The sequence below is a fragment of the Dromaius novaehollandiae genome, chromosome 2 (genome assembly GCF_036370855.1).
Source record: "Dromaius novaehollandiae isolate bDroNov1 chromosome 2, bDroNov1.hap1, whole genome shotgun sequence".
Taxonomy (NCBI): Eukaryota; Metazoa; Chordata; class Aves; order Casuariiformes; family Dromaiidae; genus Dromaius; species Dromaius novaehollandiae.
Genome location: NC_088099.1, coordinates 32,232,431 through 32,257,626, shown reverse-complemented (window position 1 = coordinate 32,257,626; position 25,196 = coordinate 32,232,431). Strand labels below are relative to the sequence as shown.

The following is a 25,196-nucleotide window of genomic DNA, read 5'->3' as shown; positions in this document are numbered from 1 at the left end:
CCCAAAAAAGCCAAAATACTCCAGAGCTACCAGAGACTGATTAACTGCTTTGCAGTGTCTCCAGTGAAGCTCACACACTACCAATTTGTCATAGATAAAGATGCTCTGTTTGGATACTAACGCTGGAATCCTAACTATTCTTATAGAAATGCAACATATCATTTGCAGTTCAACCTCACAAATCAGGAAGAAGACACATACTGGATCAGACAATCCAATTCTTTTTTGCATCTTTTTTTTCCCTTCTCCTTTTATGGTATCTTTTAAAATTATGTCTAACAAAAGAAAATTTAGATCTGATGTTTAGATCTAAAACCTTTCAAACATGTTCTATCTTAAGCAGTCTTTACGCTAGCTTTGTTAATGCCCCTTTTTTCCTTCTTGCAGAAAAAGAGAATTACTTAGACGCATAGTGTAACAAATATTCAGATTTATTATTTTAACAAAGTAAAAAATTGGAAGCTGTACTTTCATTTACTTTCAGTGCCAAACTGCTTTCCTATGTAAACTGGAACTGTATTAAGATGCACATTATTTTAAAATAGTTTTATTAAATTAAACTAGATATGCTGATATAATAGAAGTTTAACAACATGCAGTTCAAAACATAATTTCAAAAAGGGCCCGTTCATAAAAGTAAACGCATCTGTGATCATATCAGACAAGATTTTAAAGCTAGCAGATCTGATCCTCGCTGATGAGGAAAAACTTTCCCTGTTTTTCACATCAGTCTTCTCTCTACTCACTACTGAGCTACCTGAAGAAAACGTTAAGAATGTGTTGTCTGTACAAAAGGCTACTACAAATAAAGAGCTGGCCTGCCACTTTAACTACAGTTTTAAATAGTAACTCATTACTTCTGAGGAATTATTCTTTGCCACATTTATAAAGACAACATACATTTGGTATTTCTAATCTTTACACCTTCAAAGGTTGTTAGAAGGTAAATTATATTTTGAATTAGAACACTTCTATTTTTGAAGTAATTTTAAAACATTTTATATGTCTCGATATTCAATTTGGTATTTAAATTTAGGACATTTTTATTAAAATACATTCTTCCAAAATCTTTGGGCTTCAGTATATGTACTTCGGAGGGAAACACTAAGTCTCCAAGCACACATTTTCCAACATAGGCTTCTTCACGCAGTTATCCATGTTTAGAACAAGAACAATTTTTGCTCAGTCTGCTTTTGAAAGCTTTCAAACCACCTATACAGAGCAGAATAATATTTTCTTTGTGGATGACTTGCAAGAACTTTATTGTTTTAAATGATCCATGTTGAGGAAAATTAAGATTTCTAAATACCAGTGTGCATTTCCAGATTCTCCCTCTCCCCCCCTCCTTTAGTGATTTTTGATTTCTTAAGTAAAATCTACCAGAGAAAACTTAAAACAGAAAGAGCTATCATTTCAGGTGCTTACACTTTCCTACCTTGAAATTTTAAACAAAGTAACACTTACTTATAGCAGTGACAGCATTCAGATAATGCAACCAAAATGACAGGGGATCCCCCAATGTCTTCAGAACAACAACAAAACAACCAATGATTTCAATATTGAAAAACCCATTCCCAGGAATCATTCATATCCACGAGTTATGAATGGCAGTTGCTGCTTTTAATTAATTATAAACCTGTATTTGAAGATGGCTTTTGCATATAGACATACAAGATGATTTATACACATGGCAAAAACCCACTTCTGGAAAATAGTACAGTCCATAAATATAAGACATTACATTTAAATCATGATTTTTTTCCAGACCTAAGCTGCCTACATCAGACTACTTGAAAGCTTTTTTTTCTTTTTGGGGTCAAGTTGCTTACCTGCCCAAAACAATTTCTTAGCTCATCTTTAATACAGAACAGTTAGCATGGAAATTATACATACACACACACAAATCTAGATAGACAGAATATTTAAAGACGATACATGCATGAATATACTCCCCCCCCCCCCAAACTTAAAGTAATCCTCCATGCATTGTGCACTGATTTCCCCCCAAAAGAAAGACACACATCTTTTCCTAGAGTTCATTACAATTTAGTTCCCACTTCTTTGCAATCAATAACTTTGGAAATCTTCCTCTGGCTTCAGCATTCTTTCATCTAAACTACAATAAATTTTCTTCCAGATCACAGTACACACGATGAAGTTGCATATTGTTAGGCTGCAAGACTGGCTCAGCTGTAATCACAAAGAGGTAGCCCTGATCTCCTTCCATCACTCAGCCTCTGCCTAGTGTCATCTCTGTTACCTCTCTGACTCTGCATTTTTCAGCTCTCTAACAAGCACAAAACTGGACCAAGACAGAAAAGTTTTTCACTGTATCATGGTGGGGAGGATAGAGAAAATGGGTAACAACTTCCTTTTTTGGCAGGCAAGCTGTAACATCTAATGAATCCCTCTTCACAACTACAGTGTCCAGCTGGCTAAATCACCCCACAGACATTTTCCTATAATGCTAGAATATGCAGGCGAGTTAAGGCATCTTTGCAACACAACCTCCTTACTCATCAAGGAGAACAGAATCAGAAATTCAACAAGCAGAAGGAAATACAGCTTCCTTTCAGTTTTTGAAAGGCTACATAGCTCCCAAACCTATAAATTGCATTATATTTAGTGAAAGTAAATAGTAGTATACTTGGACATCTATTTCATATCAGACCTCCCTTTCATTGCACCACACCATACAAATCGAAAGACAAAACACTTTTCTCTTGTTCAACACAATAACAAGAAAAAAATAGATTTTTGTAAAAAGTCACGCAGAAACACTGAAAAAACCCTCAGCAGCAACATAACATTATCTTTCTTTTTTCCAGTAGACACCACAATATATCGAAAGAAAGATAAGAAAGTAACTAACAGTATATGTTCTTTGCAACTTGTGTTTTAGGCCTATCTTCAACTAGGAGAGAAACAGCTGAAGGCCTGATCCAGACAGAGAAAGGACAGAAAGATAGTTCCAGGTTAAAGCTCAGGATTATGTAGGCAAGGGGAGTCTGGAGAATTTAGGAACAGAAGCTTCAACCAAAAACTCTGCCTTTTATTTGAGTAAGTACAGAACTATTTGTACTTGATTCACCTCGAAGGCAGTATGCTAACCAGGCAGAACTTTGCCAGCCTACATGACTAGATTCACAGAATCACAGGATAGTGGGGGTTAGAAGGGACCTCTGGAGGTCATCTAGGCCAACCCCCCTGCTTGAGCAGGGTCAGCCACAGCACGTTGCCCAGGATCATGTCCAGATGGCTTTTGAACATCTCCAAGGATGCAGACTCCATAAACCTCACCAGACAGTTTGTTCTAACAGTCTGTCACCCTCACAGTAAAGAAGTTTTTTCTTATGTTCAGACAGAACTTCTCTGTTTCAGTTTGTGCGCATTGCCTCTCTGCCTGTCAACTGAGCACCACTGAGAAGAGTCTGGCTCCATCTTCTTTACACCCACCCATGAGAAATTTACACACATTGATAAGATTCTCCCCTCTCCCAAGCCTCCTCTTCTTCAGGCTGAACAGTCCCAGCTCTCAGCCTTTATTCATATGAGGAATGCTCCCATTCTTTAATCACCTTAGAAGCCCTTCAGCAGACTCACTCCAGTAGCTCCACACCCATAAGCAGTAACATACTCCAATTCTTAGGCACCCAGTCATACCCTGACACTCTTCCTCCAAGCACTACACCAACAGCAAAAGGAAGTTCTTGTCTTGTCCCTACTCAAAAGGTCCTGCTCCCAAATCAGTGCAATGAATAAAGCTGAGAAAACAGCAATGGTGGGCAGATACTTGGGACAAGGGAGAACATATTCAGATTTAAGATGGAAAAGCCTACCCATAAAGTCAGGAACCACATAGTGCAGAGTGAATTATTGCAGTCTAAGGATATCACTGGACATTAGATATTTAAAAGAAAAGTTTGTTTTAATCCTCTTGAAACAAAACAAATTACAAAAGGCGAGTAAAAATGAAACTATCCCTGTATTACAACTTGAGCTATTTGTTTTCAAATAAACTGATAATGGAAAAACAGTTCCTTTAACAGGTTTTGTTTTGTTGAGTCTATAGTACTGTCTTCTCTATCACATACTTTTTTTTTAAGCTGAACATTATTTTCAAGGTAAACTTGGAAACTGCTAAGGAGCACTAACAGCTCAATTCAATTTGTGGAATAGTTTGCTATCTTTTCACTAACCAATATACAGCTAAAGTATTAATCCCAAAAAAAATACGATCCTGTCTGATCATGTAAAAATATACACATTATTTCCATCTACCTATACACGCCATTCAAGAAGCACACAGATCTATGACAAGAACTTAAAAAAAAAAAAAAAAGAGTTAAATTAATGCACAACATATTTCACATTAAGCTAGCATTTCCTAGAACTGAGGCCTACCCCTTTAACTGAAGTACTAGAGAATGGTAATGGTGCTGAAAGTCTTCAGTTATTTCCAGGAGTTTCAGCTTTCATTTATAAAGCATATGTAGCTCTTCAGGTTGAGGAGAAAAGCTTGAAAACATTACCACAAGTAACTGATGGAGCATGTGTACTTGCTGTTTGCAAACATTCTTCAATAGCTTCATGGGCATTACCACTGCATTAGAGTTGAAGTAATACCGTGAAGACTGTTAAATGTCAAAACCTCACTTTCACTACACATTTAAATATATATATATATACATACTATTGCTGTACTATTATAACAGTTCATTTTCAGTAGTCTCTAAGCATACTGAAAGGCTGAAGATAAGAATGACTTTTGTTCAAAAGAATTTTTGCTAGCATTAGAAACTGCCATTATGCTTTACCAATGGTAGCTTCTCTAGGTATGAACCCATGCTTTGGAAACTAACTCATAATGTAGCTTAACAGATTTGTAGGCAAATTTTGGAAATCATCCACAAAAAAAAGTAACGTCAATCTGTTGGTCAAAACTCCACCTTCCACCAACTATTACAGATTTACTGGGGCAGTGAGGAGCTGTGGTTTGACGCAAAAGAAAGTTAAGTCAGGCAGGAGAAAAAAAAAAAAAACTCCTCAAATATAACTATCACAGTTTTTAAGTTGCAGGTTTATTTTCAGTTACACTATGACATGATTTTCCTAATAACCATTTTAAAATGTTTATTCTCTCATGCTTCCCAGTCAACTGATAGTTGGAACAACTTATCAACTAACCTTTACTAGTTATGTTACATTAAAAAGCCTGAAAGAGCATCACCATTCCATAAAAAGTAGATGAGAAAACAGATAATTTGCTATTTCCATAAGCATTCAATTAATATCTTGCTTCTCAAAGTAAAAGTAGGTATAACCTGATGCTTGTATGACTTTCTCAGTATGAAATCCACTCTAAGGTAAGTTCTGTACCTTATGAAATACCTTTCCTCTTTCAAAACTGTAAATAATTTTTTCCTAGTTAGGTGAAGCTACGAACAAGTCATATCCAAAGCTGAAATTATACAGACAGCTCTTTAGTAAAATGTGACCACCAGATTACATCTACAGAATCTGGTAGTTTAAGACATAAATTAGTATCACACCAATTTTTAAACATTTCAAACTAGACTTATTTCTGTTACCCTTCAATTGTTTAACTCATATTATCATAAAAAGAAACAACAAACAGCAGAAAAAAATCATCACCTCAATCACCCCTTATGGTTCACACTAATGAGAAGTCTTAAAAAAAAAAAAAAAGATTGGTTACAAAGTTGTTTTGAAGCTAAGAGCAAGTACTTACCTATCCAACAGATACAGGGTGAGCAGACTAAAATCAGAAAGCTGAAACTACTTTTGTCACTAGCTCTATACTTCTCCCATCCTCAAAGCCAGCATAACAGATCTGCTTACTTGAACCAACATCTTTTTAGCCCAGCACACCAAACCAATTTCTAGCCACTACCCCATCCATTTTAGCGCCACAACAACATCACTTTTCTATATGCCAGTGATCTACAGCTGCCACTGAACAGGTGTGGTGTTAGGAACTGGCCCAGAAGCCAGGTCGAGAATCGTCAGCATTTAAGAGAGACACAAGAGAAAGAAACAAAGCCCCAAGACATCTTCTGAAGGGAGTTAAAACTGAGTTTTAACTAAATTCTAATTGTTTCTCTGCAAGTGCACTAAAATGGCAAAGATACCTTAATCTCGTCTGCTTTTACAGAAGAGTCAGATTACTTCCAGTTGCAGGAAACTGTTGACGCACCATACTTTCATTCCCATTACATCTAAAGACAAGTTTTAATCAAAGTGCCTACTAAGGGATTTTCACACTTCATTCTGCAGTTTTCTATATGAGCTGTAAAACTTTCAATTACTTGGTCCAACCTAGCCTGTAAAAATCTTAATGCTGAAGAGCTATCCAAAGACTATAGTTGATAAAGATCACAGAGTACTACAGGGAGTAAAGGGTGATAATTTTAGCTTCTCTATTTAGGCTGTTCCCATATCTAAACTGTCTAATTTCAAGTGGCACACCCAGAAACTTGCTCACTTTTACATACCTTTTCACACTTCCAGCTTCTTAGCATAAAAAAAGAAATATACTAACATAGAATGCAATAATTATTACTGCTATAATAATAGTCCACTATCAGTGTACACAGGACTTATTCACCTCAGTAATGCTATTCACAACCCTTTTGAACAACTCAAAGATGTAGAAATACACAACTGAAGAAGCTTGCCATTATCCTCTTTAATAGGACTTATTAAAGTTCCTAACTCCATACAGCATACGCACCTGATTAAAGATGCAGCTACCTCACCATCTATCAAGATAGACTGTCTTTTCTGCTTAACCATATTAAAGAAGTCATCATATTCTGAACTCTATACTGAGCAAGAGAAAGGCACGGAAGTTACTGAGTGGGCGAACCAGATCTCTTCAGGTGATCTCTGCTCCTCATTCCTGAGGTCTTACCAACACCAGAGAGCCTCCACTATTACTTTAGACTAGGACAACATGCCACTACACCACACATCTAGGTTAATACTCTAGAACTTTAAAGTACTTTAAAACTTCTCAAAGTGACCACCTCTCACCAGTTCTAGTCAGTTATCACCTGCACGCACTCAAATCTTATTACTTCTGACCAACACACGAAAAGCAGTAAGGAACTTCTCAATCCTGTCACAGAGGCAAAACTTTCAGGAGATAATGAAGTTATCCCATAAATGCCTCTGAAAGCCTCCTCATTACCCATCTCCGAAACTTAGGAACTTAAGTTTTTGTCTTTTCAGACAGTTGGGAAAGAGGCTGGGATCAACACATAAACCCTCTAGTAACCCACAAAGACTTAATTTTGCTCTAGTATCAAGAGGCAGCAGCTACAATATCTACTGGGTGACAGACACCCCACACCGCTTCGCAGGACAGCCACTCCCCAAAACACCCCTACTGACCGACCACCTCCAACGCTGGAGGTGTTTAGGCCCCTTCCCACCACACGCTGCCAGACCACCTTTTCCCTGGAGTCCCGAGCACCCCGATGAGCCCCCAGGGCTGCAACCTCCCCTCCTGCTAGCTCCCACCGCAAGCCCAGCCACCTTCACCCTCTACCCTTCTCCGAGTAACTCTACAGAGCTTCCCCTTTCATAGCGGCCGTCAGTTTCTTCCTCCCCGTTTAAAAACGAACCTGCGCTCTTTCCACACACACCAGCGACGCAAAAAGAAATTAAGGAAAAAGAAAAAAAAAAAAAAAGAAAGGAAACAACCCCCCCACAACTTACCACCCAAGTCAGTCCCCCGCTGCCACCACCGCCGCCTCCTCCAGACTTGGCCATTTTCTGCCCGTTTCACCTCAGCCGAAGCGACGGCGCAAGGCGGCAACCGAGAGGGCCGACTCCGACACGGAGACTCGCAGCGAGGCGCGCACAACCTCCGCGCTCGGCCGCGGCGGCCCGGGAGCCCCGCCGCCCCCCGCAGGCGCACGCACCCGCGCGGCCCGCCGCCTAGTTCATGCCGGGCGGCGCGGCGGCGTCGAAGAGGACCCCGCCGCGGCGGGCGCGGGCCGAGCGAGCCGAAGGCCTGGCGGGGAAGGGCCGCGCCGCCCGCACAAAAGCGCCTCTGCGCCGCCCGCGCTCAAACTCGAGGCCGGGAGGCGGCAGCGGGCGGGCCCAGCCGGGCCTGCGGCTCCCGCTAGTTTAAAGGGACTGCCGGCCCCTCCGCCCCACGGCGGCGGCAACAACGACCGCCGCCGCGCTGCCTCCCGCTCCTCGTCCTCCTCGGCCCCGGGCCCTCCCCCCGCCCGCAGCCACAAAGGCCCGAAAAACAGATTAACAATAATAATTAAAAAAGAAATCTCCCCCTCGTCCCCTCCCTGCCTTCCCTTCCCGCGCGCGCACCCACACGCGTGTGCCCGCGCAGCCCCCGCCCCCCCCGCCGCTTCCCGCGCGCACGCGCGCGCGCACGCGCTGCTCGCCGACACCCGGAGCTGGCCCGGCCCAGCCCTCCCTGCCTGCCTGCCCGCCCTCCTCTTTCCGCCCCGTCCCGGTGCCCGGTGCCCGGTGCCCGGTGCCGCGTCCCCGCCTCCCCGGAGCCGCTGTGGCCGGGACCCCGCGCTCAGACAATAAGTGCGCTGCCCCCGTCCGGCATCGGCGCCGCGGCCACCTCCCAGCGCCGCTGGCTCGGGCTCTCCTCCCCTCCCCCCGCTCTGTGTCCCCCCCGCCAATCACGCGTCGGAGGCGGGCACGCTGCGAGCGGGGCCGGCCAATCAGAGAAGCGGAAAGAGCAGCAGCCGCCGCCTGAGACGTCACTGCGGGTGGCAACAGGGAGGAAGACAGGCCTCCGAGCGGGGGCGCTGCGGGCGCCGTGGGGGAGGGGCGGCGCGAGGGGAGACGTAATGGCCGCAGTAGGGCGGAAGGGGGAGAGAAAGGAGCTGAGCGGAGGCGAGATAGGGGCTGAGGCGGTGAGGGGAGGGGACGAAAGGGGGAAATAACTGAGCTCTCTTATCGGCATGCACAATGCCGGCTCCTTGGGGCAGCGACTGCTTAGTGTGTAGCGCTGCGACCTGGGAGGACTGCGTTTTTCCAGCCGTTTTCTCCTTCCCACTCTTCTCGCGCAGGAGGCAAAAGGCCTCCATTTCAAATAAGGAATGTGCCCCCCAAAGAAAGTGGTTTAGAGGGGGAGCTCACCGATTTGGCAAGGCCAATACAGGGAGCCACGTAGTCTTTCAGTTTTCCTAGTCTTTAAGAGAGACACTGCGATCTATGTGGAGAACAAGTTTTGCAACCCAAATCACAGTGGGTAGAACATACGTCGTTTGGGGGCATAAAGGTTAACTGCCCCATTTCTGCCAGTTCTGTAACTGTTCTCTGCCTTTGCAGCCATTTCTACAACTTCACCAGTTGACGATTTCATGATTGTGCTGTAGTTCAAATAGAATTAAAGGCCTGATTCTCCAAGCAAGAGAGTGTTTATAAACCACTGCCCTCTTCTGGACCACAGCAATCAGCCTGAGGAGTTCCATATCTCACATGGCTGTGTCTTGACTGTTGCAGGGAAAAGACAACTTTATCCTGCTATGATTGTGATTCCTCTTGGGTATCACTGATTAAGTCTTCTTTTGGTCAGTGAGACATTGCCTTATTAGAGGTTCACATAATAAAGCACGCTGATCTGTACACAGTACACAATCCTGTTCCAAAATATTTGCCATTTTTAGAAAATATCTTATGGTGCAACTTAGCAACTACTTTCTAGGCCTAAGTGGTGTGTGTATAAAGCTTAAAATTCATGCTATTTATTTTAGGTATGCACATGAAAAATATGTACAAATTTAAGATCAGTTTTAGATATTTTCACTTTACACCAAAAGTAAAAATAAATATAAATATTATGGACCTACCAGCCTATTTCATTCCTTGAATTATTCCCAATGCAAACTCACAAAAGGAGGGATTAGTTGCAGCACTGCATCTGAGTTGGTAGACAAATTAATATCTAAAGAGAATAATTTCAACTGAATAGCAATAATTTAAAGGTTTTCCTCATCTGTAATGTGTTTCCTATGAAGCAAAGGGAGTGAAAACTGAGCGGTTGCCTTGGAGGAGTCACTTGTAATGTTCAATTATTGCTAAGGAAAGATCAGAAGAATTTCTAGTAAATATTGCTTAATTAGCATAATTTTACTCTGTCAGTTTCTAAAGAGCCTATTACACTAATATCTAAGTGCTGCCCAGGGATTACAGGAAATAATGGCATCTGTCTAGGACAGTAGGTTATCTCTTCCAGTCTAGTTTAATTGCAGCCTCATGTACTTCGGGGCTGGAGACTGTATTCTTCTACTTTGGGCAAGATAAGAAACATTGTTTCTTGCAGAACAAGAAGAAGGTAGCAATTGTAGGGTTCTGCTTAGTGCTTCAGAATTTGGAGCTTGCTGATTAGAATTGTTTTTTTCCCACATTTCCTTCAAATTTGTGCATGGGATCTGTTAGAATGAAACAGGTGGTGTGAATCAGGGCTGCTACAATGAGTACTGCGAGGGCCAGAGAAAATAGTAAAAATGTATCTGTTCAAAGCTTTTTGTTTGGTAGAGAACCGTGAATGGATACAGTGAGAGGCAGAACAAGTCACAAACATTAGTGTACTATGTTCCCATTAGCTCAAGCTGTTTAGTAAATAGACTGTTCTTAGCGTGGGAAGTGTGGTTTTTGCACTCATTTATCTTGAGCCAAGTAGTGGATAGCGATCTAGCTTGAAGATAGCCAATTCTGTATCCATTACAGAAAGACAGAAGGAGTTTTTTTCTTCTTGGCAGCTGTTGATTTTCAAATGTGCGTGGTCAGACGTGTTCAGTCTGCACGCCATGCTGGAACAGTCTAAATATTGGAAGAAAGGCTGAAGTTCCTCCAAGCATTTTCTTTAGTCATCCTTGAAATTATTTTGTCCAAGTTGCTTCTCACTCAATTTTCATCATATACTACACTACCTGGGAGACTGGACACAGCACAGCATGTTACTGGCTTATTACTTATGTTTTTCTCCTTAACACCTAAGCACATACATTGAGTGGTTGCATTCCTAGCCATGCAGAGTTGTGTGGCAAAGTTCTTAAGGAACTAGATGCAACTGCTCCTATTGAAAAAAGTGACTAGGTTGTTTGTAGTGTTTCAAGTGATTCCTGATAAAACAAACATACAATTGAATTTAAGCATGAATTGAATTTACACACCACAACATTTATTTGCAGGATGCTACCTGCCCTGATCATACCCTATCAGTTTATATGAAATACTTATCGTGTGATATTTTAAATTAATAATCACCTGGAGGTTGCTAAATGCATAATTCCTATTTCAATCCATTAGAGTGCTTGGTCTCAGAGCTGGAGATCGTAATATAATTAGAAGTCCCCTACTGATTTTCATAACAATTGTCCACTTAAACGAGTTTTACTACTGGTTTCAGTATTTAATTGATTTCAGTAAGCAACATGTTTAGCATAACATTACTTTGTATAGTTGTTTTAGCAGTGAGTTATGTTAACATATTTATGATCTTTAAATTTTTCTATACATAGTATGTACTGACTCCCTGTCTGTTTCTCTTCTAGTTTACTTGCTTTTTAATAAAATCTTCTCTTTCTCTGCAGCTTTCCTGGCACCAGCCTTCAAGGGCAGAAAAACTTGTTCTGTGTACTTTGGGCTTGCCTGTTTCTGAAACTCTGTACATTTATCTACTCTGAGAACACATATTGAAATACAGCCACTTACCTAAATGAGTGATCACAGCTTCGCACAGTTTTGTGCAAATTACACAGAACAAAATACTGTAACTTCAGATTTTAGTCTGAAATACTTATGAAACTAAGCTGATACCCATGCTACTATAAATTCCATATTGTATATAGTTATAATAAGGTATAAAGAAAGAGTGCATGTTGTAATATCAAATATTTATATTTGCAAGAAAGTATTTTCCATATTGTATTGCATGTGAAAAATTAATTATAATTCATTAAAATAATTGCTACATAACTGACCAACTCATCGAGTAGGATTGTGGTAGTGCAATAATATAGTGGTTATCAATGAGTTTATATTGCCTTGGCTCTGACTGATATTCAGGTTATGGTTCCGTTATAATTAAGAAAAGTCTATCCACCATTGGATCATCTAACAGTATAAATTTAGCCCAGTTCAGGCACACATACACCAACTGCGCTTCAAACAACATTGCTAAATTAGCACAAGCTTATGCTGGTAGTTTTCTGTGGGTGTACACTGTCAGCATACTTCCTGATACCCTCATCTGAATTGTGTCCAGGCCTTTATTCACCTGCCTGCTATATCCTCAGCCTGTTTGTGAGTAATTATTCCTGGGGTCAGCTTGTTCCACAATCAGTTTCTTGAAAAACACCAGGTCACTGTCAAGTTGCCATTTCCATTTCAATCCTCCAAGAACAACACGCCATTTTGTGGTTGTTTGCCATAGGGTTTGGACAGGTTAAATTCTGTTTACCCTCCTATGACTCTCCTACAGCTAACCTGTGAATAACTGTTGGTTGCCAAGATATGGAGAACCTTCCAGAGGGGCAGGCTGTGAGCACCTGTGAGAGTGACAGCAAATCATTAGGTGACAGCCCATCGTTAGGCACCATGGGAACCTGAGTTAATCAGAACTGGTCATTCTCTACCTTCTCAACCTTATAGCTGACAGGATCTGGTGATGCAGGGGCAGAGATGCAGCAGAGCCCCTGGGAGAGGTGGCCAGAGCACCTGAGAGCTTAGAGCAGGGACCCCACTATACTGGCCTGCTCCACTTCCTTCTGGACCATGCCATCTCTTCCGTGGGACAGAGAGGTCATGTTAGAAACCACTACGCTGACCCATCTGGCTTCTCCCCTGGACTGCACCACCTCTCCCATGGAACAGGGAAGTTGTGGCACTTGTTAACATTAAATACATATCTGTGGCTAAAAGTATTTTGGTCTCCAAGCCAATTTAGGCTCCTTGCTGTCAGTTCAGCCCTAGACCACAAAACATTTTGCTAAGCCAGGCTAAGCCAGGAAATGGTCATAGAAATTACAATACATTTGTTTTTAAATTCCTTATCTGGGAGAAAGATTTCTCATGCAGTTACCACAGCAAGAAAAGGTGCATGGAGATGAAGTAAAGGAGACAGAGCTGCCACGCTGGTAGAAATTCTGGATATGGATTCAAATGAACATCCATGCTATTAACATCTGCCTTTTCTTTTTAAAGAGTTGGTGGCAGTGGGATGGGCTGCAAACGCTGGGGGGAGGCAATGCCAATGGATGGAAACATGTAGATTAGAGAAGGCAATGTTTCTGGAGATCTGTGATGGACACACACAGCAAAGAAGTGGCCATTAGCAGAGTTTTACTGAGCTCTGAGATTGCTGCAGCTGCTTGGAGCCTGGGAATCACCAAATCAATTACTGCACTGCTAACAAGTTTGGAGTCAGAATGCAAACAGCCAGCCAGGTTTTGGAGATGGCATGCCATTCAGAAGGTCCCTGCCTCCTGCTAGCACAGAGTGATGAGTACAGCAAAGCATGCCAGGCTTTCCTCACTTAGGTATCTTCTTTGTGTTAAATGCATATCCCCTTACTTCCTGTCTCTCTACCCCAGTTCCTTTTTCAGCCTCAGCAGACAGTTTGTTAACAACAGTTATTTCTTCATTGTGTTACAGTCAGTTATGATCATTGTGGACACTTCACTACTGTCATATCCAGCTGTTCTAGACACTTGTGTGTTTCACAACTCCTACCTGATCAAGGATATGCAGGTATGACAGTATGCTGTGCCTGCTGGGCCCATCAAGATCAACAATCAGTTTACCACCCTATGAGAACTGGTGACCTTATTATCCATGGAAGAACTGACTCATGAAGCTATTACTGACAACCACTATCATCTTTAGGATCTTTTCAGGACCTGTATACTTGCAGAAGGATGTTTGATTCTCTGAAGGGAAATGAAAGACTTACTGATTTTACTGTTGCCTGACCAAGATCCTGTTTGCTTTTTGTGCCCCGAGTGGGAAGGTCTGCATGGAATTCCAAGCATTATTTATGCATGCTTGTTAGTTTTTCTGTGGGAATCAGCAGCAAAAATAATTAAGGGTGACTCAACTGATTACTTTGTCCAAAATCCAATTGCTGCTTCCTGTAATGAAGTTATACATTTGCTGAATTAAAAACAAAAAACCCATCCCATTGTGCTCTAATTGTTGTCTCTCTCAATCGCAACTTCTGTTTTCTGCAGCTTGCACTGTTCCATAACACAGGCATGCAAATCCAGGCAACCCCAGAAAACCTAAGTCACAGTGACTAGCAGTCCTTGAAAACTTACGCCTATGCCCTTGAAAGTGCAGACCAGCGACTCCTGGAAACCCTAGTCTGTCTCTGAAGGCTAAGCATCTTAAAAGTGATTGAAAAATGATTTCCTCTTTCTGTAAGATTTTTTTTTTTTTTTTTTTTTTTTTTTTTTGGCTGAAGTGCATTGCTTTGTCCTTAGCAGTTCATCCAAGACTTTCTGGGTAAGAAAATGGGAGTGGTGATTAACCTTTACCTGGCAAGCCTCCTCTTGCTAGTTGAAGGTTCCCATTACCAGGGTATTTCTCCAGCCTCTCAGCCAGGAGGAATCTGCAGTCAGTCCAGAGTTGGTTTCAAGGCTGTTTGTTAATAGTAGAAAGTCATGTCTACTCATTCCTGGGATGACAGGAAGGTGAAGGAATTGTTAATATAGAAGGCATCTGTGGACATACTGAATCTCTAGACAGAGGTAATGACTTATATAGCCACAACAGAAGCTCACTGTTCTGGGAAATGTCTAAAGAAATGGTACTTTGCTCTCTTGAGCTAAAACTCAATGTTACCACTTCTGGTACATTATCTCTGGTCTGACATATGATTAATAAATCCAAGGGAAGTGGAAAAGGCAACCTTTCCTGCATAGCTCAATTTAACCATCATTTTGACTGGAATGAACAATGACTATGTCAGGATGTGCATATGCATTTCCTTCTCAAAACTGGGTTGTGTGATTCTCATGGAAAACAAGAGGAGGAGAGTATAAGGGAAGACCAGAAAGAGACAGATTGTCTTCTCCACTTACGGCCACTGAGGAAGAGTAATCATTAAGATGTAGCCACTGCAGTCCACAGTGTGGGACTGTTCAAAGGAAAATTGGGACTGAAAAAGATCCTGGCTCCTGGATCTCACACTCCCTAGAGGCCCAGAAACTGTTCTCTCAGAAGGAGAATTTCAGGCACAGCCACAGAATCCCGATGTATTCCAGAGCTATGTCCACATCCTGCAATGCAGATGAGCAAAATATCTTACCAGCCCCAGAGCAATCATTGTCATCCTCGGTCTTCTGGCAGTCCTACATCAGAGCCTTTGCCCTGCCCAGCTGTCTTTCATATCCATGCCAAAGCATGCAAATAAACAGTACAGAGGGTGTAGCAGGTCTACTATACTTTCACCCAAGTCCAGCTTGGACTATGATGGCCAGGCTCAAGGGATAGCACAATCTCTGATATTGCTGACTTTGGTCTGGGCTTGATTCAATTTCAGAACATTGGGGTAAGTCAAAGTCTGAGGCAAAGATCAACAGAAAGAATTGAGATAATGTCCTGTGAAGTGAAAGAGGGCTGAGGGTAGGGACACCTGAGGACATCCAGGAGTAATATATCTGAGCACAGAAAGTAGGAAAGGCAAAAAGAAAGTAATGTCAAAAAAGTAGTCTGGGCTGTGAGAGGTCCAATAGCAGAAACAGAGAAAGTCAGTCAGTCCGAAGTTACCTATCCAACAAGTTACTGAACAACCCATTTGAATGAATTTAAATTGGCAGTTTGAGCTTATACTGGCTCAGTGCTTTGAATCGTTGGACCGTGATGTTTTTGATTTGGTATCAGACGTCCTAAAATTTGAATTACTGTGTTATAGCCCAACAGCCCAGAGAATGTACCTATTGTGTACTTAAGATGATTAGAAAGCAGTTATCTAGAAGAGGAAGTTTATGTAAGAGTATCTTATTTGTGAATATTCTTTTCTAACCGACTTAAGTGGTTTAACTTCCAGCAACCTATTTTGCTCAAATGTATTGTTTCAGATTAAGTATGTCAGTAGACCATTCTAAGCCTCTTGAGAATAAATTTTTCAGAATTCTTTGAGAAAATGATTGCTTTTTTCAATGCAGTGATTTTTGTAAAGAGGGTTGTGCAGCTGAACAAGAAAAATGTATGGGAAAGTTATCCACCTAGTTAGTCTTAAACTTTATCGTTACCTGAACTCACAATTTCGTAACAATTATTTGTTTCAGATAGTTACCCTGCAATTTCTCAGGTGGCCTGATTTGTAACAGAGCTCAGCACCAGCACTTCCTATTTATTTCAACTGTAGTTGTGTAATGCAACAGCTCTGGAGACTACACTAGCTGTGTTTAAAAATGGTTGCTGCTAGCTGCTTAATGCACTCTTCTGTTTTCATTAGTAGTTCATATTAACCAAATAAGATTAGAAATATATTAAACAGCATTTGTCATCCCTTTTTAGCCTTTCTTTTAACCCAGTACTTCTGGGTCTTAAATTTCTCTCTGAGATATTGTGCAGCCTTCCTTAGTTATTTGTTTCTAAGATGTTTCTGCTCAGCATTTAATTCTTGCCTTATTTCTGAGACAATACCTAGTATTACCAAATGCATTTATGTCTGGGCTATAGTCTCTTGTTCTATTTTTACCCAACTAGCAACGCTTATCTCCTCTTTCCACTACCTACTTTATATTCCTCACATTTACCTCTGAAGGTTGTTCATGGTCCTCAGTGCCCTCCTGTTTTTCTTAAAGAAAAGTGAGAACACATTACCTCAGTCTTTAGTTGAAGTAAAAACATCCAGAGCAGTGGTTCTTATATGCATCTTGCACACTACTGCTGTAGCCACTGTTGGTAGTGGCAGCAGCAGCCACAGTAACAACAGCTTTCAGTAATGGCCAGGACAATATGTTTGACTACTCAGGAATTATTTAGGCAGCTCTTTGCTATGGCACATGTGTATTACAATTTGGGAATCTCAGTCTAGGCCATCTTCTGTCCAACATGTCTTCCAAGAACATTTTTTCTGAGCACCTCAGAAAGCAGAATCCTCATCAGAGCATTTCCTTCTCAGATTTAGGATTCCTGGTTCTCACCTGTGAAAGGGAAGGAAACAATCTTTTGAATGCCTTTGAATATATGTGCTTAAATACTTAACGAATTCATTTAATGTTCTAGAAGAAAGTTCTTCAGCTACACAGTGTGTAGCTTGGTTTGATGTGTGTATACCTGTGTATTTTTAATCCAAGAAGATGGGAAGTGGTAGCTCTCATTATTTCATACATTTCTTTTGGAAATCTGCTGTGCATTGAACTTAGAGCACAGTAAAGAAAAATATTTTTTATTCATGCAGTTCTTTTAGAATATCTGTACATTCTCTACAGACTGAGGCAGGCATGCAAAGAACCTTAAGAAAAGGTACTGTATCTTTTATTGTACTGCTTACTGTCAAACTTAAGTATGAAAAAGCAAGCACATCTATTTTTGCACCAGATCTATTAAGTGTTATACAAAAATCATGCCCTACTTGCTCTTTTAAAACTGATTTTGTGAAGAACAACTTAGTGATGTACTGTGTCCTTATGTAACAGCTTAAGATAATACATTTTCTTGTACTGTGTCTACCGGTAAACTCCAAACACACCAAGCCATTATCAATATGCTATAGAACTGTAATAACAGCTCATCTTCTTTTTTGGTTGGTTGGTCTCTATTGAGCTTCGTTATTCTGCATATGCCCTTTTGCTGGAACCTTTTACCAGAAAGGCTGTGAAGAGCAGGAGTAGCTCTCTAAATTCATCTGGAAGAAGCAGTGTGGCTTCTTTTGCAATTAGCTGTTACTGTTAGCATATTTTTATTTCCAGGTAGTAAGTGCTATGCATGTTCAGGTTTTCATGAAGAGGCAACACATCCTACCCAGGAGTTTTCAACACATTATCAGTGCCTGTGCCATTCAAAATTATTCTTTTTTGTTAATGTCTCTTCAAAAGTTAGAAAATAGTACTTTTGGAAAACTTATTTTACACTAAATATTGGAATCCTATTTATCATGTAACAAACAAATTCTAAGAGGTAGTGAAGTTAGCTCTTTATACAGAGGCACACATATTCTTGCAGGTTCAATATTCACCTACCTTTTGAGACATTATCATATACCCTTCTAACATATCCTTCTGCTGAATTCATTTTCTTCTTGTGACTCAGAATAGGGAAGAGCTGAAGTTCCTTTTTTGCTTTAAATCTTATCCTTAGTTTATTGAAAAAGCATCTTTTACTTCCCAAGGCATTTGTATGAATTCCTCAGATTTGCTAACCTCTTTCAGTTGCTTATTATTTTCTATCCCTCTTCGCAAAATATTCTGGACACACTTCTTTGTGACACAAGCTCTTACGATGAAAGAGCACACAAGCATAAGGACTGAAAAAACAATACGTCGCAGATTAGCTAAAATTTAAGAGACTAATATTATGTATTATATGTATTGTTCTTCATCACATTTAATTCTGTAAATATAACTTAAAATTTTCCTCATCTTCCTAATCAGAACTGTTCTCCCAACTAATGAAAGCTACTAATTCTGAGTTGCTGAACAATACTGAAGAAAACTCAAAATAAGTAACAATCATTTCCTGATAGTTTCTCTTAAAGTACAGTAGAGCAGTAACAATGCCAACTCTTAGAGTACTGTAAAGACACAGCACAGTTACAGTCTCATTAACTAACCCATGGGAATGCAGCACAAGCTACAACAATCAAACATAAGCCAAGGTGCATACTCTGGCTCTAAGTTGCCTCACCAAACCAGCATGACTACTTCTAGCCACAGAAAGCCAAACTGCTCTATAGCACTGCACAGCACAAAGCACTCCCAAGCCTCCCTTTAGAATAAACATACTCCTGCGGAGCACACACACAGAACCCAGCGCTCCCAAGCCCCTTTCTAGTTTCCTCCTAATGTTTAAATCTTCCCACTAATGTATAACCAATTATCAAATACTGCATTTCTTCAGCAGAAGGGCATCCTGCCCTCCATCTATGCTACTCCCATGCTGCTCACGAAGGGATGTCACCTGTTGGGTAAGGCTGGTGCTCCCTCCAGGGATGGTAACTATGCCAGAGACATGGCTTGCTTAACAGGTTCTGTAACAGGGTAACATGAAGATACAAATACTGTGATAGATAAAACTACCTTTTACATTCCCTGTGAATGAATTACACGCTAGTGTTTTTGGGTTCGATGCTGTGCTTTGCTTCCTTACTCTGCTTTTTGCAGGTTATAAAAATCTTTCATATAATAAAAGGTTTTATAAAAGTTAATCCTTCAAAAATAGGTGAAATAAAAATATTCTCAATTTTCTATTTGTTTGGGTCATCCTATGGATGTAAGTGGAAAATTTAACAGAATTCATATCTTTACCACTGAAATCTGTAGCATAGCATTCAAACATTATATATAATTCGTCTTTCAGTTCTTCAGGTTGCCAGGTTCAGCTGTTCTTTCTATAACGTTTTTACCAGGTATAAGGAACATAATTTTTCCAAGAAATAAAATCTGCTGATTTAATTGGGTTGGCAGCCTCATTGCCATTTTGAACTACATACATAAACATAATTACAAATCAAACATTACTGATACTAAAACATTAGGTTCTAATATTGTCAGTCCTAATGTCCTTCCCTTATAACTACTGTTCCTTTACTTGCCCCTGCTTTGCAGACCCCTTACACCCTTCCTCATCTCTCAGACTCCTGGATGATAATGAGTTTCAAAAAGATTTGAGGAAAGGCCTATGTTAGCAGGTCTGAAGACCTGAAGAAGTGATAGTGGACCTACTGGTGACAGCAATGATGCTGGGAACACAGGAGGATAACAGAGTGAGAGATGGTTACTGAGGGCCATGATACTGGAATGATACTGGCTGAGGATTCAGTTGTCCTGTGAGTATACCATGAGTGTGAAGGTAAGGGGACAAAAAGCAGACAGGAACTAAAACGATACAAGAAGATGGACAGAGACTCCCAACAGTGAAGTGGGTGCCTGATTCAGAAGACCACATTGCAGGAACTCACTCAGGAGACTATACTAGTCTCATCCTGGTGGCTTGCTTTCTCCCACTGCTCATCAGAGAAGAAACAGCAGCGGTTTGGAGTTTGGGAATGCATAGAGGCTGTATGGGGTTGGGGTATCAGCCTGTCACACACAGGAGAAGCCAGGAAGATAGAATCCAGGGACGGACTGGGAGCTCCCATATCTTGTGTCTCACCTGAAAGCTGCCTTGATCTCCACAGCAAAGCGCTTTACAGTATGAAACTCACTAGGCTAGAAGGGAAATTTGTAAGGGTCTTCCACAGTGAAGGCACAGAGGAGGAGTTGCCCCAGGAGGTAACTGACATTACATGTTGACCCAGGGAACAACCAAAGTTGTAGAAAGGCTACTAGCAAAGTGTTTGCCAAAGTCTTCTAAAAGATGGCCACAGCATCTGACTATACTGCATAATGAGTTTGTTTACTAGTTATTACTAATAAGATAAGCTTATGTCACAGTGCTGGTTTTCCCCTTCTAATATGTACTAAAGAAAAAATTAGTTGATCAGGACCACTAGGGCTGACTCCTGATCACTCACAAGTAATACTAAATAATTACTGACTCTTCCATACAACTTCTTAAGTAAAATACATGATTTCTCTTTCTATTTTTCCTAGCCAATTTTTGAATCATTCTTTTACCAGTATACGCGTTGCCTCCATGTTCTGTTGGCAGACAAACTGTCTTTTTCTCTGAATATTTGCAAAGGGATGAATATTTTCTCGTATTTCCTCATGTGACTGGCAACCAGTATTGCATGGGAAGTAAATGCAATAAAATACAAAGTTTTAAAAAGTAAATGTACTTTGGCAAGTCCTTGTTTCTCTTTAATGTCTTTTTCCTATCATGGATTTTGACTCTGTGGGCCAGAAATACATTAAAATCCTGTTGTCTTTTCTGAAGATTATTTATGTAATGGGACTGGATGAATGCCCATTTCTTTGCATCTTTCTGTCATTCTGTAATTCTTTTTCAGCAATAAACTAATGTACAAATATGAGTTACCACAAGCATTAAAATTCTGTAACAAAACTATGAGTAAAGATGTAGTACATAGCTAGTCACAGTGTGTAGTCAGGACAAATTGCAATGTCCTTTGAACACTAACCCTATGCTTTCACTGTTGTTAAAAAATTAAATAGATTTGCATTTAAAAAAAAAATCTTTCTCTAATCTGACTTTGAAGTAAAAGAAATAACTGGTATCAGCAGCAATTCTGGCAGGGACTGGGACTTACTCTGACAGAGGAAGTCCATACATAGTTCTAACACTTGAGAAAGAGCTTGAGCAAGAACTTGCTTAAGGCACCGTTTGCTTCATAAGGCTCCACGATGACAATACTCTTCTTTCTGAAAATATCTTATTTCTAAAAAATGAAACAATTTGCTCAGGCTGTTAAGTAAACCCCCAAATTTGCCATTCATTTCTCAGCATTAACCTGACCTTACTTTTTTCTGTCCTCAAGTGTTAAAAATAATCCACAGCCTTCAAACACTTCCTGTTTGTGCCACTACCTCTATTGTTCTTTTGGAGGGGATTCCAATCTGTTATTTTAATTTCTTTTGCCTTGCAGTATTTGTAAAACTACCATTGCTAACATCATGAAAATCTGTAAGTATACTTATGCAGAAACTCCTACCCAAACAACAGAACAAAAAAACCCACCCAAATCAAAACAGTTTGGGGCATGTTTCTTACTAAAACAAAACAGAATAGCTTCCTAAGTCTTAATACAGTCTACAGAGGGGCAGTTGCCTTCCGGCCAATAAAGTCTTACATCTTGTTGCCAGTTTTGAGTTTTGTTTTGAATATACATTTCCCTGATGCTTTCGCTAAAAGCAAAACCTGTTGCAGTTTAACATCATCATTTCGAGTTTTGATATAGCGCAAGCACACAAACATACACATTACATTACCTTATACCCTTCTCATCACAATGGTAATGCAGAAGGAAGAAGCTAGTCTCTCTCTTTCCAATCTGTACTTTGCTGCTGTTTCCATCTGCTCTAAAAGACTGTGATCAACTGTTCCACCTACCTTAGTAAGAGTTTGCTTAAACATTGCTCTTGGATGCCTTCATTTTCTTACATCAGCTGGTTTCCTTATGACTGTTCCAGAAGGCAGACTGTATGTTGTTATAGGAAGTGCATATCTAAAATATATCCAGCATTTCCTTCTGCTTGTGACAGAGGTGAGCTGCTAGTTGATGCTATTTTTTGAGAAATGTTAAATATGTTCCCCTGGGACTTCAAGGACATGGGAGATACAAATCATCTCACTGCAGTTCTAAGGATATGGAACGATAATAACATTATGTGACAAAAACATAAAAATTAACAGAACATACTTTGAAACATTAGATTCAAAATAAACAGCGAAAGAATCTTTTCTTCCCCATTGGTGAGATCTCTAGCAGAGGGCCATGGCTAGCCAGTACTTAGTCCAGCTGCAAGGAAGATGCATGCAAATGATTCTTTAGACTCAGTCCCTCAAGTCTCTTCGTCAGTGCTCAATGTTGGTCACTGAAATCTCATAATCATTACTGATAGTGTTCCTTTAACTAAAAATCTTAAGACTACTGGTTACAATAAATCTATACTAAGCAATAAAACTAATAAATCTATACCAAGCAGAAGAGGCTTGTTCTTAATTTTAAAATGACAGCTGAGACTAGTAAAAATAAAAAAAAGAGAAATATATAAAAATGGATACACCTTAAATCTTAGACTGCTTTGCAAAAAATCAGTTTTTACTATTCTGAATATTTTCTTCTACTGAACATTTCCAAAGTGAGCTAAATATAAATAAGCAAATAGGAAAATGTCTAAAAAACATGGTCAATCACGAAAGCTACTTTTGCCAGTACTACCTCGTAAGTAGTCCATTACGATTTCTTTCCCCATTAAATACTAGTAAGCCCTGCTATTTTTGTTGGTTTATGGGTGTCATCAATTCTAATTACTATTGTTTTTTTGCTGAGTTCGATCTTTAATTCGTCATTTTTGTGCTCTTACCAAACAAAAATGAAGAAAATAGCTTGACTTTTGTCATAGTATATTTATCATACAGTTGCAATCCTCTATATAAATTAAAAACAATTAAAATGTATTCTAAATCAGATGGAAACGTGTACAAAAAGATAAAGCTGCAGAAACTTAAGCAGGCTAATCATAAACTAAGCTAATAGCTTAATTATAAAGCTTAGAATAAAAAAACAAAGCCCAAGAATAAACATAAAAATCTAAACAAGGGGAAAAAAACCCTACTTTCTTCAGAAAGGCAAACGTAGTCACATTTAGGTTTATTAGATGTTTCACTGTATCTGTGTACTTAAAATACAAATGCTTGGGGCTGTTTAACCTTGGCTTGTTACTTTGCCATTCCTAAGCAACATATTATATAGGACAAGAGGCCTCAAAATTCTGCTCCTGTGGTTTCTTGTTGCCTTCAGGGAAGAAGAAACTGTACCAATCAACTAATGACCTGGTTCTTTTACTGTCCTCCTTCTGGTTTGGGTTAAGTACTCAAGATCAGCATAAAACATTATCTTAGTCCAGACGTCACTGCTAACACCCTTTCATCCTATCCACAGTGACGATGCTGACTACCTCAGCAACCATCAGTGAGCATAACATCACTGATTATTAAACAATAGCAGAGAAGCCCTAAACTGCAAGGTGTAAAGCACTGCTTGCAAGAATAGTACCCCAGACAAGGAGCTAGCACAAGGAGCTAGCACAAAGTAAGCTGAACTTCTACTAATAATGCTGAATAATTAAAAAAAAAATATTCAAAGTATAGGACTTAGGTCAATTGCAGCCGCTCTGTTTAAGCAAGTATCCTAGAAATTAAAGCAACTGGTTATATAGGGCAGTCCCACAGATGTTGATTCTCAGATGAACATACATGGGGAGCACTATCAGAAGTCGCCTGTTTGTAAGTTGCTTCCTGACCCTCCATATGACATGAAGTAATGATACAAAAGCTTCTTAACATTACTGACACTTATTCAGAGTATGTTGAACTGCTGTAGGACACTGGCAAAATCTTAATACTTGGTCCTAAACCAGAGGTTGGAACATATGGTGGGAATTGAAAATTTTTTTAAAATATGTCTGTATTTAATAAGTTTTGACAAATTAAATACTAAGAAGGTACATTCATTTCTTAATTGGTGTCACACTTCCCTTTTCAGCTTACGCATTAAAGGTAAAGAGATGGGGAGTGTAAGCATGGGGAAGAAAACAGAAATCTTGCTATCTGCCTAGCATAATCTGTCCACATTGGAGTTCCTTTGTTTTGTTTTGTTTTGTTTTGTTTAGAGCTGGAAGAACTCTGCAAATGGGTGTTCCCAGCTTCTGGCAGCCATATCTGCTGTCTACCATCTGTTTTCATTCCACTGTGCTATGGAGACAAACATATTTTATTTTTAGTGTTCTACATTTCCTGATGTTGCACATAATAGGGATTATATCTCATATCTAAGCCACTATATATGAAAATCTTCTGTGGATGACTGATGAGTAAAGGTGACAGATTATCACTCAGGATCAAATGAGATAATTTTCATTACCTACTTCTCATTGCAAATTATCATTTCTACTGAGGTTTGTTCACTTTATTCTTGTATATCTGTGCTTTCTCTCTACACTGCCTACAACACACTTTCTTCATATCATTTGTTTCAAAGATACATTTTCCCAGGAACCTCCTGTGGTGTAGGGAATTACTATTACGATTTCTTCAGTTGCCACTAGTGGTTGCTATTCTGCACATAGCATTCAGAGTCAAAACAGAAAAACACATCTATACGATCAACTGTAAAGAGACAACAGTGCAGTAAAACAAATATTTGTCTGAAAGGAGGAATTCTTTGCACAGGCTATCACATAATCCTGTTGGAAACCATGTAATCCAAAATTAGTTTGCAAGCATTAATTGGACAGTTTAGTATTTATGTACAACTTGTTTGAATAGCTTTCGCCATTACCTCTTAATGCAAATTTGGAAGGCAATCCGGGCACACTGGACAGCTA

General features: G+C 40.0%; 1 protein-coding gene across 2 annotated transcripts in view; it reads right to left on the bottom strand.

Moving 5' to 3' along the window:
- TOP2B (DNA topoisomerase II beta) overlaps positions 1–8,423 on the bottom strand; it is a 77,690-nt gene extending 69,267 nt beyond the window's left edge. For both annotated transcript variants that reach the window (XM_026101163.2, XM_026101164.2), the window contains exon 1: positions 7,744–8,423. In XM_026101163.2, coding sequence (XP_025956948.1) covers positions 7,744–7,797 — 54 coding nt within the window. In that variant the 5' untranslated portion in view covers positions 7,798–8,423. The remainder of the gene's footprint in view (positions 1–7,743) is intronic.
- Positions 8,424–25,196: the final 16,773 nt, after the last annotated feature.